Below are 15,835 nucleotides of genomic sequence, written 5' to 3' on the forward strand. Positions count from 1 at the left end.
TGCAATCCGTGTTTCTTCTCCTCATTGGTATCTAGATGTGAGGGACCTTTTGGATAGACATTTCCCTGGGAGATGGATTGGCCGCAATGGACCAATCTCCTGGTCACTGCGCTCCCCTGATATCACTCACTTGGATTTTTTGCCTCCGGGAGTACGTCAAGGATCATGTCTACGAAACCTCTCTTCCAGATCTTGTCACACTTCGTACACACATTGCATAAGTTCTCGAACAGGTTGAAGTGTTGTAATTGTAAATAAAACTTTGAGAGCTGTAGAACACGTTGCAAAAAACTGCATGTATTTATCTCATATAGTTTAGAAGTTAAGTTTCATTGTAACGATAACAGGACTTTGTGGACACCCTGTATATCCCCGTTAATTCGCACACTGATTATTCCTAAAAAAGAACGTTAAATGTAGGAAAAGATGGCGAAATGGGGACTTAATACTTTAAAAGCAAATTAGCATATATTATTAGTCAGCAAACTCTACTATTGCCTGCCTTACAGTTCTAAGTACCCAGGATATTAAATCTTCATAGCATTTAGATGTAATTTAGAAACAGTACATTTACATTCTAAGGAAACGAATACACAAAGAGAGAAAATTTGGCCATTTTAATCTATTTTGCGTTCAAAGCAATAATGGCGTGCCGCAAGATATGTGCTCTACGTACCTCCAACGAATAAAGTTAATGAAATCAGCTCTTCTTGATGGAGGTAGGCTTTGGTAGTATGACAATGGACAGAGCAACAGCGTTACTTCGGGAGTTCTTAAAAATCATCTGCCCCGACGACAATAAATAAATAAACAATGAGCTATTAATAATAGAATAACTTTGGAGAAGATAAGAACATCCCTTGTATCTTCTAAAAAAAAGTCCTTGCCGGGGATAAACATGCTTGTGTGTGTGTGGGCGTTAATTCGCCTACGTAACCCCCTTTCGATAAACCTGGGCACCCACTGCCTGGGTATGCAGAATAAGGGCTTGTCCCCGGTTCACTGATACGAGTAATTCTTGGCATTACATGAAACATGAAAAATGTAGAAGAGCCATTCCATTGTCACTGTGGGACGTACAGACAATTTCGACATCAAATCAACAATTTTAGTAATACTGAAGCAACAATTTTCTTAAAAGTTTCTGTGTAATGAATTATGAAACCAAACACATAACTACCCTCAGAAATCTTTATTTACAGGTGCAGGTGAACAATTTCTTGCCATGGGCGGGACACATACTACTTATAAGAACTTTATTTCAATTTTCAATTGATGAAAAATAAATTATTTAAAACAAAGGGATAAAGTAATTGACCTTGGATTTAATTTGATATTTAGAGTGGCTTTTCTGCCACTTTTGGCTAATCGCGACGATGAGGATGAGTGATATGATGAAACTGATGAATGGACACAAAGAAAACTCGTGCACAGGCTCATTCTACTTCGTGCTTCTGTCAGTGTTGGCAAATTGTGAAAATGAAGTAGATGAAGGGACAATCACAAACACACGTGGATAAACCACAACAGAAGCCCAACAGAGGATTACACTGACCACGGGTCCAGTCACCAGAGCCTCGTTAAAAGTGGCAATGGTTCTACAATAATAATTAGTACGAAAGGTATTTTAAGGTGCAAAATTATGGTCGGAAAAGGAAGAAAAAAAAAAGGTTCTGAAAATGTTAAAGGTGCAAAAAAGGTGCCGATAACATGTTTTTATTCAGGTCTAAACCAGTTAATAAATATTTTTTATTCAACACAGTAGCAAATAAGATAATTAGTTACATAAAGTAACCAGAATTTAAGAAGTAATCGGTGACATTTACTGGGTTTCAATCAACTTGTTATACTGGATTGCGCTCGACATTTCTACGTTTTCGAATGTAAGTCGCTTACGGATAACACTTTACTATACCGGAGACGGGTTTCTTCAAATTTACAGGAGAAAGTACTTACGGAAATCATTTTCTGTAGCGTTGTGGAAGTTCGTGAATGTAGTTTTGATCCATTTTAATGCGAATGCATGTGGTTTTCTACGAAAATCTATTTCCGACGCGCTATTGCTGCTGCTACAAGATGACGTGTCGAGGATGCGTCGTGAAGTTGTTGCCGGGTGTGGAAGATGCTGTGGAATTTATAATTCCGATGTTGTCCGTATATGCTAAACTGAACGAAAGGAGTGCTAATGGAACCTAACCTAACCTAGTAAGCATACCTCGTCCCCGTGATGGTTCGTGGGGCTATCGTGAATTTTTGGGCTAACGACAATGGTTTTTGGGGCTACCCGTGGATGGTTTGTGGGAAATAAGGAACAACAGTAAGTACTCGTTAATGTAAGAAATAGGCATTATTTTCGTTAGAAATTCATTATTACACCTAAAGAAATGTTCCACAATGCAGAATAGTACGTTAGCAATGTAAAAAAGTGCGAAATAAATCATTGATAGGTGTCTCCGGTATAGTAAAGTAGTACCCGCTTACGTTTGGAGTTCAGCGACTTACATTATCTTGGGAACTATTGGTGCTGCAATGATTATATTACACCACTTTATAGCTCTCGTTCTGCTCTACAAAATAAGACTATAGGGTTTTATTTAGCTGCTAAGAACAGTGAAAATCATTTATTTTTCTGTCCATTTTTTTTTAACATGAAAGAAAAGAAAGGCAAAAGGCGCTGAAGCATCAAAGAGGGGGTAAAAAGGGGATACATGTGCTAATCTCAAGAAAAGGTGCAACAAAGTGTGTTCATTTTACTTGATTCCATGTCCTAAAATACATCTCAAACGATCGGTATGTTTGGGACGGTGATGCACCTCAAAATCCGATCCTTATTAATTAGCATATACTGTTAAATTCGACATTACCCATTATCTAGTGGTTTAAGCTATACTTATTCTAACATTAAGTTTCTCGAGAGTGCACCTCTTTTCTCGTCTTCAGGTGAATTTGTTTTGCCGGTGGTGGGAATCGAATCTACAACAGACCTTTGATGTTTACTACAAATCTGTTGCTCTAAGCAACTACTACACAGATCTGTCGGACTACGTGGAAGTGAATTTGAAGAGTCACACCGTACACTATATGTGAATCATATTATGAATATATATTCAGTGTTCAGAAATTTACTTCCTCCAAAAAATAGCAGTTATAGTTACTTTCTGCTGAAAATTTTCTTGCACATAAATTAAGCACAATCAATAATTACTAATTGCAATAAAATATGTGAAGTAACTGTTACTGTAAGACTTAGATTTTAAACATTCATGTTTCTGGTACATAATATAGACTAAGTCTTCATATATTATCAGTATTGTATTTAAGAAATTTCCATTGTGGGGAGAGGAATTCTACCAACTGTATGGAAATAGTATGAGGTAGTGATTTTATACCACTCAACATAGCTGTTTCTACTACTGTCTTGGACAAATACAGCTTCAAACTGTCTGACAGAAAAGTGTGGCAAATGAATGGCAAAGAGAATAAAGTAACAAAATCGCCAATAATTTACGACACGATAACAATTTAAGTGTCGTAAAGTAACTGTTACTTGAAACTGAGTTACTTCCAAACACTGTATATACTATTTTATGAATTATAAATATTTTGGTTGAGTGTAAGACAAAGAACGATCCTTAATCTTAAATAACTCTCTAGCCTTCTTAAACCCGAAGGTTCATGGCTGCAGCAACACAGGCCTTCCATCTGTCCCTATCCTGAGCAAGACCTATATACTCTTTTCCATCCCTACCAATTTCCTTTAGCTCCATCTCAACGTTGTCCCTCCATCTTCGTCTTGGCCTTCCTACAGGTCTCTTACCATCAGGTTTCCCAACAAGAATCCTGTAAACTCCTCTTTCCTCTCCCATTTGTGCCACATGGCCAGCCCACCTAAGTCTCCTTGATTTAATCATTCTAATAATATCTGGACATGAATACAAATCTTGATCCTTAATCTTGGAGATATAAAATAAGTACTAACAAACAGAAAATAAAATCTGGGACCATGAAATGCCGTTGCGAGAACATAGTTAATTTTCGGTTGGGTGAATTTGCCAGTAACCATTACATAAACAAGAGATTATATGCAAAGGTTAGCAACGAAATTTGTGCGTTTCCCCTGGGAATCCTGGTGAATCAGTGTGGGGAAAAACAGTTACCGAGGTCCAGCGGTTGAAAAAAGCCAACGGACTGTGAAGTATAACGCCCTAGTAGGTTTAGCCCCCAACAAAACAACAGTAATGCGAATGCTGAGATAATGAACAAGTTGCACTAAAAGACTGGTAACGTTACTTCAATTAACCGCACAAGGTTGGAGTATTGCGAGCAACCAGGCTCCGAGACATATATACTGCTTTTATGCAACCAGGAAGTGCCATGCTGATTCCTGTTATCTGCTGGTTGAAGGGTGAAAGAAAAATCGCTATTAGCAAATGCTGGAAACTCCCTGCCTTCCGTATGTTATTTTCCGCTGGTGATTTCATTACCTGGTGCTTATCCGTGTAAAGTTTGTCTTACAAGCAGGTCTCGTCTTGTTCGTGACTTTCATATCTCGATGCCTTTTCTGTCTGTCTGACTCTCTGTCTCTCTCTCTACCTCTCCATCCCTATCTATATTTTTATCTCTCTCCTTTGTCTCTATTCCTGTCTTATTTCCCCCTCTCTCCATCTATCCTTGTTCTTCTGCATTTTTCTCTCTTCTATCCCTATTTCTGTGACTTATTTCCCTCTCTTCACCTATCCTCGTTTCTCTATTTTTTCTTCTTTATCTATCCTTGTTTCTCTGCATTTTTATATCTTCTTTATCTCTATTTCTGTGCCTCCTCTCTTCACCTATCCTCGTTTCTCTGTATTTTACTCTCTTCTTTATCCCTATTTTTGTTTTCACTCTCCGCCTATCTTTGTTTCTCTGTATTTTCTATCTTCTTTATCCCTATTTTTGTTTTCACTCTCCGTCTATTCTTGTTTCTCTGTATTTTTCTCTCTTCTTTATCCCTAATTCTGTGCCTTATTTCCCACTCCACCTATCCTCGTTTCTCTGTATTTTTCTCTCTTCTTTATCCCTATTTTTGTTTTCACTCTCCGTCTATCCTTGTTTCTCTGCATTTTTCTCTCTTCTTTATCCCTATTTGTGCCTTATTTCCCTCTCTTCACCTATCCTCGTTTCTCTGTATTTTCTCTCTTCTTTATCCCTATTTTTGTTTTCACTCTCCGTCTATTCTTGTTTCTCTGTATTTTCTCTCTTCTTTATCCCTATTTGTGCCTTATTTCCCTCTCTTCACCTATCCTCGTTTCTCTGTATTTTTCTCTCTTCTTTATTCCTAATTCTGTGCCTTATTTCCCTCTCTTCACCTATCCTCGTTTCTCTATTTTTGTTTCTTCTTCATCTCTATTTTTGTTTTCACTCTCCGTCTATCCATGTTTCTCTTCATTTTTCTCTCTTATTTCTCCCTATTACTGGGTCTTTATTTTCTCTCCCCACGTATCTTTTGTCTCTGCATTTTCTCTTCTTTATCCCTATTTCTGGGTCTTTATTTTCTCTCCCCACCTATCTTTGTTTCTCTGTATTTTTCTGTCTTCCTTATCCCTATTTGTCTCTCTCTCTCTTTATGGCTCAGTCGGTAACGCGTCTGACTACCATGCTCAAGGTCCCGGGTTCGATCCCCGGCCGGTTCAAATCCGGGTACTTTTCTAACGTTGGAAGCGGCCCCGGCGCCCACCCAGCGTCGAATAACATGGGTACCTGGGGGCAACCCTGGGGGGTAAAGGCGGTCAGGGGCGTGATGCTGATCACATCACCCCCACTCACGACCGGATCAAGAAAGTGTGGGGCGTTACCACCACACCCCTATACGCCTTCATGGCGTGGTGCTATGCACAGGGGAGCACTTTACTTTACTTTTACCTCTCTTTGTGACTTTTTCTATCAGTTTCTCTATGTTCCTCTCCCTCATTGTGTATTTTACGATCTCTTCTTTATCCCTATTCCTGTCTCTTAACTCTCTTTTTGTCCGCCTATCCGTTGTTTCTCTGTATTTTTCTTCTTTATCCCTATTTCTGTCTTTTTTCTCTCTCCACCTACACTTGTTTCTCTATTTTCTCTTCCTATTTCTGTGTCTTCTACTCTTTGCCTCTTTCTATCGATTTCTCTCCCCTCTTTCTCTCTATCTCTACTTCCCTCTAATACTATCTATCTCCATTGCCTGTATTTCTAACTCTTTTTGTGATTGCTTTCACCTGTGTCACTATAAACATTATTTCTATCGGTACCTCTCTATACTTCTATCTCTGTATATTTCAATCTTTGTCTATTCTTCTTATTTATATCTCTGTTTTCGATTGCTTCTATCCGTGTCATCATCTCTCAGTCTCTTTCATTATTTCTATCTATCCTCTATTTCTATCTTCTTTTGTGTATTCCTGTGTTATTTCTTTCACTCTTTGTGACTGTTTCTATCTTTGTCACTATTTCTAACTTTCTCTCTTGTTCATTATTTCTAACTCTATACCTGTCTCGGCATTTTTATCTTTGGCTCTATTTCTGTGTCTTTTATTTATATCCTTACACCCGTGTCTCCATTTCTACCTTTCCCCCCCCCTCTCTCTCTCCAATTATATATGTCATTCATTCTCTCTATGACTAAGTACAAATAGCTGAGTAAGACTAAGGGTCCGATGAGTCCTGGTATTGTCGTTCGTATGCATCTGCCCATGAATTTCATGTAATTACTAATCATTTCCATCGTCGCAGTCAGCCAAGAGTGGCAGAAAAACGGCGCCATTGTATAAACACTTGGACACTTTAATAAATTAGTGTAAAATGAAAATATTGGATCGGCTGTACGTCCAGTCCAGATTAGTGTATCTGTGCATAAAGTGGACTTAAAACTGCGGGGGGAGACAAAGGTGGCGGAGCGCGGTACTGATCCAACTCTCAATGGCCGACATCGTTAACGTGTGAGCCCTCTACACACACTAAAAACATGTCAACCTCTCTTCGAAGTAGTCACCCTGGAGCATTTTACAGACTAACGAGGTTCTGAGGCCTGAACCTGCAGCCAGTATAACCCCTTCTAGGAATTGTGTTGTGTATTCGATATCTATTTCTCCCCCTTCATCCATCACATCAACATTCCTCATTCTCGCAGTTAGCCAACGTGAAGTAAAAGAAATGAAATCACTCACTCATCTCAATGTGCCTTCATGGCAACGTGCAAGGAGGGGGGGGGGACTTGCTTACCCAAGTCACCGTAAGCAATATGGAAGTCATTAACCTCAGCCATTTTAGTATTTCTGCATACGTAGTCTAATTGCATACCCAATGCAAGACTTACACTTTTTCTGCTAAAGCAGTGACGACACCATAAGGTTATATTGCCCGCTATGCATTAGGCCTACTCTACGATTACGAACTTGAAAATCAATAGATATTAGCAATTACGGTATATGCTTGTCAACCCATTAACCTTTCTGCAAGATCCCAAGAGAGATTAGGGAAAATGGAAGATGTAGTTTGCTCTGGCGTCATTGTGAGAATGACAAATCTTGTCCTTTCATGCAGTAGCTCCAAACCACGACGTACGTTTTCTCCAAATGGATCTAACCAATTACAATGCAGCTAATTACTTCAATTAATCAGTCACACACAGTAGGCATCTTTTGTTTATTCCTCTTGTTTGCATGACCTGAACTACGGCTACACAAACTTAATCATGCTAATCGATAGCAAGCAATACGGATTCGATGTCCGTTAGTTCTAGCCGGGGTTGTTGAAGGTCCAGGAACTTATAAATTCTAATGGGTTCTATTGGGATCCGTAACAGGACCGGAACCTTCTTTCTCGCACAACTTAAAATTCGGTCCAAGTTGTGTATTGTTTCACAGGGCTGCGGCACCGAATTGAAATACTTTAAAGATAAAAAAGTCATTTACGGTTCTGAACCCTATTTACGCTTGCTGATTTTCTCTCCCGGACCGGAATTGAATTAATTTACAAATCCTGGACTTTTAACAGCATTGGTTCTGGGTTCAAACCCAGATTGGGAACAGCTGACAAGACCGCCATATTAACACCGTCTTAAAAAAACAAGGAAAACCACAGTAAATAAATTCAATATTACTGCTAATTTATATATCATATACGTGCAACGAGGGGGAGGTTAATGCTCACCTAAGTCATCGTAAGCAATATGAAAGTCATTAACCTGTCAATTATATGATATACGGAACATCCACGTGTAAATTAAAGAGGTAGGGGTGTGTGTGTGTGTGTGTGTGTGTGTGTGTGTGTGTGTGTGTGTGTGTGTGTGTGTGTGTGTGAGAGAGAGATAGAGAGAGAGAGAGAGAGAGAGAGAGAGAGAGAGAGAGAGAGAGAGAGAGAGAGAGAGAGAGAGAGAGAGAGAGAGAGAGAGAGAGAGAGAGATAGACTAATACAAGCAATCACAAAGAGAGGTACAAAGACAGAAACAAAGGAAAAAAAACAAACAGAAATGGTAGTGAGACATAAGGATAGAAATAAACATAAAAGTACAAAGAGGTAGACAGAGAGAAAAAGAAAAGGCAGTGAAATTTTGAAATAAAGAAAAAGATAGAGGGAGTGAGAGAGAGATGGTAGAGGTAAAAACAAACACGGATAGAATCAATCACAAAGAGAGGTAGAAATAGTAGTGAGAAATGAAGACAACAAGAGGCAGAGATATAGAAATAGAGAGAAAGAGAAAAATAAGTGGTAAAGAAGAAGAAGAGTCAAAGAAGAAACAGAAATAGTAGTGACAGATAAAGACAACAAGAGGCAGAGCTATAGAAGTAGAGAGAGATAAAGAGAAAAAGAAGTGGTAAAGAAGTCAAAGAAGAAATAGAAACAATAGTGAGAGATAAAGACAACAAGAGGCAGAGTCGCTTTGTAATCAAGGGGTCCCAGGTTCGACACCCAGTGGAGGCACAAGTGGTTCGGATCCCACTTTAAACTGTAGGTCCAGTCCCGATTAGCCTTATTGTGCATAATGTGGACTTAAAACACCAAATCATTCCAATCCAATCCAACAAGAGACAGAGATATAGAAGTAGAGAGAGAGATGGAGATAAGAAGAGAAAAATAAAAAGTCAAGGAAGAAATAGAAATAATAGTGAGAGATAAAGACAACAAGAGGCAGATATATAGAAGTAGAGAGAGATAGAAAGAGAAAGAAATAGAATGAAATAGAATGGTAAAGAAGAAGAGGAGTCAAAGTAGAAGTAGTAGTGAGAGATATATAGAAAGATACAGAGATATGGAAGTAGAGAGAGAGATAGAGAGAAAGAGAGAGAAAGAAAGACTGAGATGTAGAAATAAATGAAGATGATAAAGAGAGAGAGAGAGAGAGAGAGAGAGAGAGAGAGAGAGAGAGAGAGAGAGAGAGAGAGAGAGAGAGAGAGAGAGAGACGGATAGAAACAGCAACAAAGCAATAAAACTAAAATATATAGAAATATAGACAAAACATATGTCTACGTATGTGTGTGTGTGTGTGTGTGTGGAGAGAGGGAAAGAAAGTGCAGGGGAGACACGAGATATAAAAATCAGGACAGAGAGGTGCAAGCAGATACACGTATAGAAAGTCACAAAAGAGAGAAATGAGAGACAGGAATGGATACAGAAATGGAGAGGGAGAAAGAAGACGAAAGAAGTAGTTAGAGATAGAAATGAAGAGGGACAGAAAGGTATAAAGGGAGCGAGAAATTGAAAATTCCAAAAAGAGCCGCAAGAAGAAAAGAAGGTGTGTACACATGACTAATTTCCAAGAAAGTCGAGTGAGTCTTCTTTTTGAGTTGCATCACTTTGCAAATCGTAGTTGACATCACTTATACGTATCACATATTTCTTTCGACAGGTTCCACTGACACTTGGGCGTAACCAAGCAAAGACATTTTCTAAAGACGTGTCTCAGTCGAAAAAACGTATTAATCTCCAAATTCCACAAAGAATATCTGGTGAGAATTTCACATAGTAGTTATGACAATCCTGTCAAGTTTTGTTCCATCTTATGGTTAGATAGGTTATTCGGAACTGGATGTAGAGTTCGTTTAAAGCGGGAAAAAGGGGCTGGTGCCTGAATTAGTTTTAGTGCTTATCTACCCCTGGGTATAATTATTATAGTACAATAACAACTATTAGAAACTAATAAAAATAAACTAATTTTATTCTAAGTTTATTATTAATATCTCCTTGAGGAGACTTTTATTCGATCCACCAGTTTACTATCTGGATTAAATGGTAGAATAGAACAATAGAAACCAAGCCGGGTTCCTGTAATTACACTCAATTCTCTCCATCTAACCCATTTCTTACTTTGGTTCTGTTCAAATACTAACCTTATTTTATTTCTGTTATTAACAATACAAGCCACAGTTTTGACAACATCCTTTTCCAACTTGAAACGAACAATGGCAATTTCCATGGGGGGGGGGAAGGGGGGTGACGGAGCTCCCATGGGTTTGCGAGATTTGTTTGATTGATTGATTTAGTTCATTTTACTTCGCTTTTCTGCCACTTTTGACTAATCGCGAAGATGAAGATGAGTGATATAATGAAATTGACGAAGGGCGCTCACAAAACACCCATGCCCAGGTCGGGATTCGAACCCGAGACATCTGGCGTCGCAGCGCTCTGTGCTAACCACTCCTTCGCGGAGGTTGGCCTGTGGGACTTCTGTCGCGTCGTCGCGATTAGCCGAAACTGGAAGAAAAGCGATGTAAAATATAAAAAAACGACCAAATCTATCGGGAGTATTCGAACTCGGAGCCATTACGTCGCCGGCCGGCGACACGGGAAAATTACATAAGGGTGACAGACTCGACACGAAAGCACTTTCTCTTGACAATAAAAGTTCGATCGGCTGACCTACAATGACAAGTTGTACCTCTACAAGCAAGAGTTGAAGTAGCGAGACCGTACAACGCATGCAAACGACAGAAAACATAAGAGAAACCAAATCAGATCTCACCTTAACCGCTGCCCATTGGGATCCAATCCATGGTGCGAACACATGACCACACACGTTACCGGCACGAGGTGGTGACGCGTGCACGGGAGCACACACACGCGCGCACGCCACTGGCGGAGAAGAAACTTGCACAAGAAAACTGACCTTGTTTCCCAAACGTCCGCTACCTTCGCGCAAGTCGACTTCCGGATTGCACTGCGCAAGTCTCCTCAACAACCCTTCCCCCCCGCGCGCGATCGTTCACGCTCTCTTATTTCCCCTCCAGAGATGCCAACCATGGCATAATGATGCTAAACCTATGCACTACGTCATAAAACTGATAAGGTTGCTAGTATGTTAATTGATGAATATGCAAGTAAAAACAATTTAATGCAATACATTCCAAAGAATAAGCTTCAACAGAACTTCAACACCTGTATCGTTGCCTACAAAATCTTAAAACATCAGTATAATCAAGTCCAAAATTATCTTGAAAATAAAGATTACTTACCATCTCCTGTCTATACTAGCTATAATAAGGTTCTGCTACAAATTGCAGAAGAAACTGATAATATTAAATTATCTATAGATAGCTTGCTTGTGAGTAATATTGAACTAAAGCAAAAAAAAATAGGCAACATGCAAGGCATTCCAGGTATAGGTAAACTTACAGCTGTTGCTTTATTGGCAGAATCTCCAGATTTAGATTCTTTTAATAGCGCTAGGGAGTTAGCTACCTATGCACGACTTACACCTAAACAGAGTATCTGGTACGTCAGTTAAAGGAAAAAGTGCTATATCAAAGATTGGTTCGGCTAAACTACATAAAGCGTTATATTTTCCTGCTATAGTAGCTAAAATCATAACCCCATATTTAAAATATTTACACAAAAGCTATCTACAAACGAACTCAAAGGCTAGCTATATGTAATCTAGTGCAGAGTTTACGATTTCAAGCACTATGTATTCCAGAACTTGCTTCCACATATATTCTCCCAAAGCACTATCAATTATTTAAATGACATCATCCAAGGAAGAGCAATAATAAGCTTATCCAACAAAAAGCCGAAGGTGAAAAAAAATACCAATATCCCTTTGAGTTTCGTCGGCACCCACACTGCTCGCATTTTAATCTGGCGGCTGGGAAACAACCAATCAGCGAAGATGATTCTCTTCGACTGACATCGGGCATTTTCGTTTCACGAGGCACCGAAATTTGCTGGCGGGACGAAACAAATAAGCGTCGGTTATACAGCATATTGCCAAACGTACCGTAAAACCGGGGACAGAAAAAGTTGATCAGCACGGAAAATTGGGACACAAAACACCCGAACACTGCGCAAACAAGCTAATAAAAACATCTGACAAAAACAGACGTACGCTTGGCAACGTTGTAACGGGAGAGCGATGTTACCCCTACAGACGATTGGTCGACAGATGGAGCTATGTCGGTTGGGCCAGAATTACGTATAAGCAGCCCGTGCTTGGCATAATGGGAAAATCTAGTTAATTTGAAAACTAGCTTCTCTGGGAGGGAGAAATTCACTTCAAAAGGATGATAATTTGAGAAATTAAAAATAAAATTATATCCAGATTTTATTTCTGGTCAACATGCTTTCCCAATAACACCCTCTTCTCTTCCTCTTTTCTTTATTCTCCACAGCTTACCTCGCGAGGAACGTTTCATGATAAGAAATAGGTAGAAAGTTGTGAGGTCCGTTTTGTAGTCGTCCAATCATCTCAACCTTTCTCTAGTTCAATGTTGAACTCATATCGGAAACTTAAAATTACAATCATCCGAACAATAATTATAATAAAAAATTAGTTACCAATTATCAATAATGGTAATTATTATTATGCAAATCCTAGGACAATTTATCAGCATTTAGCATATTGCACAGCACTTTTTATATTGGGAGGTTGGCAACACTGTTCCTTCTGAAGCAGTGACGCTCTTTTGTTGAAGATTCTTATCGGAATGCTACCATTCAGAATCGCCTAAGACGCTTCCGGTTGTCCAAGCACACTTCCGGTGACTTCGCCATAAAAGAAAAATATAGACGGGTGATAAATAAGAAACCCACGCCGGACATTTTCAATTTGAATAATTTTCAGTTCTATTTGAGCATTGGCAGTGTTTTGTCACGTTTCAAAATCGATCATCTTATGCAACACTTCCGCGCTTTTCGTACCCAGGATTCTCCTTCTAAAAGAAGAATTTCAAGCATAACAGGAAAACCAAGGAATGCTTTTCAAAAACGAAAAAGAAAATGGTAGCAGTATGAAATCTTGAATGTAGTATTTGATACATTTCTAGTAAAATATTTCTTAATTTCCTGTGAAGTTACATGTGACATTACAACCCCCCCCCCCACACACACAGTGGCGTGCGCACGATTTTCGAAAATACATGACGTATTATATTTCTTAGTATCAGTCCTCAATTTGCCATATTCTCCTGCCTTTGACGATCTTTTTTAAAGGAATGCTGGGCCCAACCAGCCCCCATTGGACACACTTTTCTCTGTGAACAAACTCTCCCAGTGTGTACAGAACATCAAGACTTGATTAATTTGCTTTATCTTACTTCACTTTTCTGCCACTTTTGGGTAATCTCGAAGATGTTTGATGTTGTGAAATTGATGAAGGTACACATACAAAGAACACCCATGCTCAGGCCGGAATTCGAAACCGCGAGGGGCATCAAGGGAAACATCTTTTTTGGAGGGCTTCTAGAGTCGAAACCAGGCTTCAACGAGAAAAGCTTAGCAAGAAAATCTGTTCGTTTCCATGCTCTATACACACTGTGAAAGTCTGCCGGTATACGTGTATGTTATGTGATGTGTGACTTACGTTCTTAAGTCCACTTTATGCACACCAGTGGCGTATAATGAGTTCAAGATCTGGGCTATCTCACAATGTCACGTGGTCCTATAGGCTATGAATAGAAAAAAATACCAAGTCCTAAGATATCAGGTTGGCAACTCATAGGAAATCAGGTTGCCAACTCATAGGAAATCAGGTTGCCAACTCATAGGAAATCAGGTTGCCAACTCATAGGAAATCAGGTTGCCAACTCATAGGAAATCAGGTTGCCAACTCACAGGAAATCAGGTTGCCAACTCACAGGAAATCAGGTTGCCAACTCACAGGAAATCAGGTTGCCAACTCACAGGAAATCAGGTTGCCAACTCACAGGAAATCGGGTTGCCAACTCACAGGAAATCGGGTTGCCAACTCACAGGAAATCGGGTTGCCAACTCACAGGAAATCGGGTTGCCAACTCACAGGAAATCAGGTTGCCAACTCACAGGAAATCAGGTTGCCAACTCACAGGAAATCAGGTTGCCAACTCATAGGAAATCAGGTTGCCAACTCCAGAATCAGCATCATCATAATCTCACTGATATAAATAATACATGTATTATTTACAATTTCTGATCGATTTTTCTCCCGTATTTTATTCTCTAGACTTCAGGCTTCGCAGATAGCCTAGCTAGCCTAGAATATACGCTCCTGATGCACACATAGGCTAATCAGGACTTGACCTACAGTTTAAAGTGGAATTTGAACCACTGTGCAATGTTCCTCCATCGGGTATCGAACCCGGGACCCACTGATTACAAGGCAACGATGTTACCGCTTCGCCATTGGAGAGGCCGTATACGAGTGATTCTGCCACTTTTGGCTAATTGCGAAGCTGAGGATGAATGGTGATAAGATGAAATAGATAAAGGGACAAGCACACATGGACACGATAGAGGACAAGGTCCATAGATAATTATATACTGGTAGGGATGGACGATATCGGAAATTTGATATCGCGATATATCGACAAGGAAATATCGTTACAGATGATATGATACGATACTTTTTCCGTATCGTGATATCGGCGATATATCATCTTCACGATATACATTGCCAAATATCGTGACGATATATCGCCAACACGATATATATCTCCAAATATCGTGACGATATATATATCGCCAAATATCGTGACCATATATATATATATCGCCAAAGGTAACGATATATCGCCAACACTGTATATTGCCAAATAACGTGATGATATATCGCCAACACAATATATATTTCCAAATATCGTGACCGCCAAATATCGTGACGATAAATATATAGCCAAATATCGTGACGATATATATATCGCCAAATTTCGTGACGATATATATATCGCCAAATTTCGTGACGATATATATATCGCCAAATTTCGTAACGATATATACAGGGTGTTTCTAAAGGTCGTTTACAACGCTTGGGAGGTGATTCCTCACACGAAAACAAGCAAAAAGTGTGAGTTCCATTTTTACGACTGAGGCTTCGTTTCCGAGATAGGAGCCTCGCAAAAGGTGGCAAAGTGAACGTCAGACCTAACTGGGACGAATACTATCACAGATAGAGAGGCGGTTCGAAGGGAATCATAAAGGAATCGTATGTGCTCAGTCCGGAAGTCACTATGAAAAGTTCACTGCACGCATGCGCAATGGAGTCCTCAAAGGAATTGGGGATTTCCAGCAAGAACAATGCATGGAATGGGTATGTAACGCAGCAAGAAGAACCGTGATAATGAGAAATGCGTTAAAGACAACACATCCCGACCTCCAACATCAAAACATGAGCACGGAACACAAAATCCGAAAACTTAAGCACTTAAGCACTTACCCCAGTTATACGCGAGGAATGAACGAATCATGTCATGTGGCATACGAGACACACATTACTCCACAAGGAGGAGGGAAAGAAAAACACAATATCAGATGATTGCGACAACGTGTATTTTTACACGCGACAACTACGTAATATCCCTCGCTACGCACACACACACACAACAAACAACAAATGCTACAATGTCTTACGCACAG

The 15,835-nt window shown here is 39.6% G+C and overlaps 1 protein-coding gene across 6 annotated transcripts in view; it reads right to left on the reverse strand.

The window, feature by feature from the left end:
- Nucleotides 1-15,835, reverse strand: part of csw (protein tyrosine phosphatase non-receptor type corkscrew) — a 360,418-nt gene that overhangs the window by 169,308 nt on the left and 175,275 nt on the right. Inside the window, exon 1 of one of the 6 annotated variants that reach the window (XM_083114869.1) lies at nucleotides 10,977-11,087. The exons of the other annotated variants lie outside the window; for them this stretch is intronic. Within the exon in view, the coding sequence (XP_082970995.1) occupies nucleotides 10,977-11,020 (44 nt within the window). The 5' untranslated portion in view covers nucleotides 11,021-11,087. Of the gene's footprint in view, nucleotides 1-10,976; nucleotides 11,088-15,835 lie in introns of those variants that run through there. 6 annotated transcript variants of the gene reach the window in all.

This window comes from Lepisma saccharinum, chromosome 29, assembly GCF_977018435.1.
Source record: "Lepisma saccharinum chromosome 29, izLepSacc3.1, whole genome shotgun sequence".
Classification (NCBI taxonomy): Eukaryota; Metazoa; Arthropoda; class Insecta; order Zygentoma; family Lepismatidae; genus Lepisma; species Lepisma saccharinum.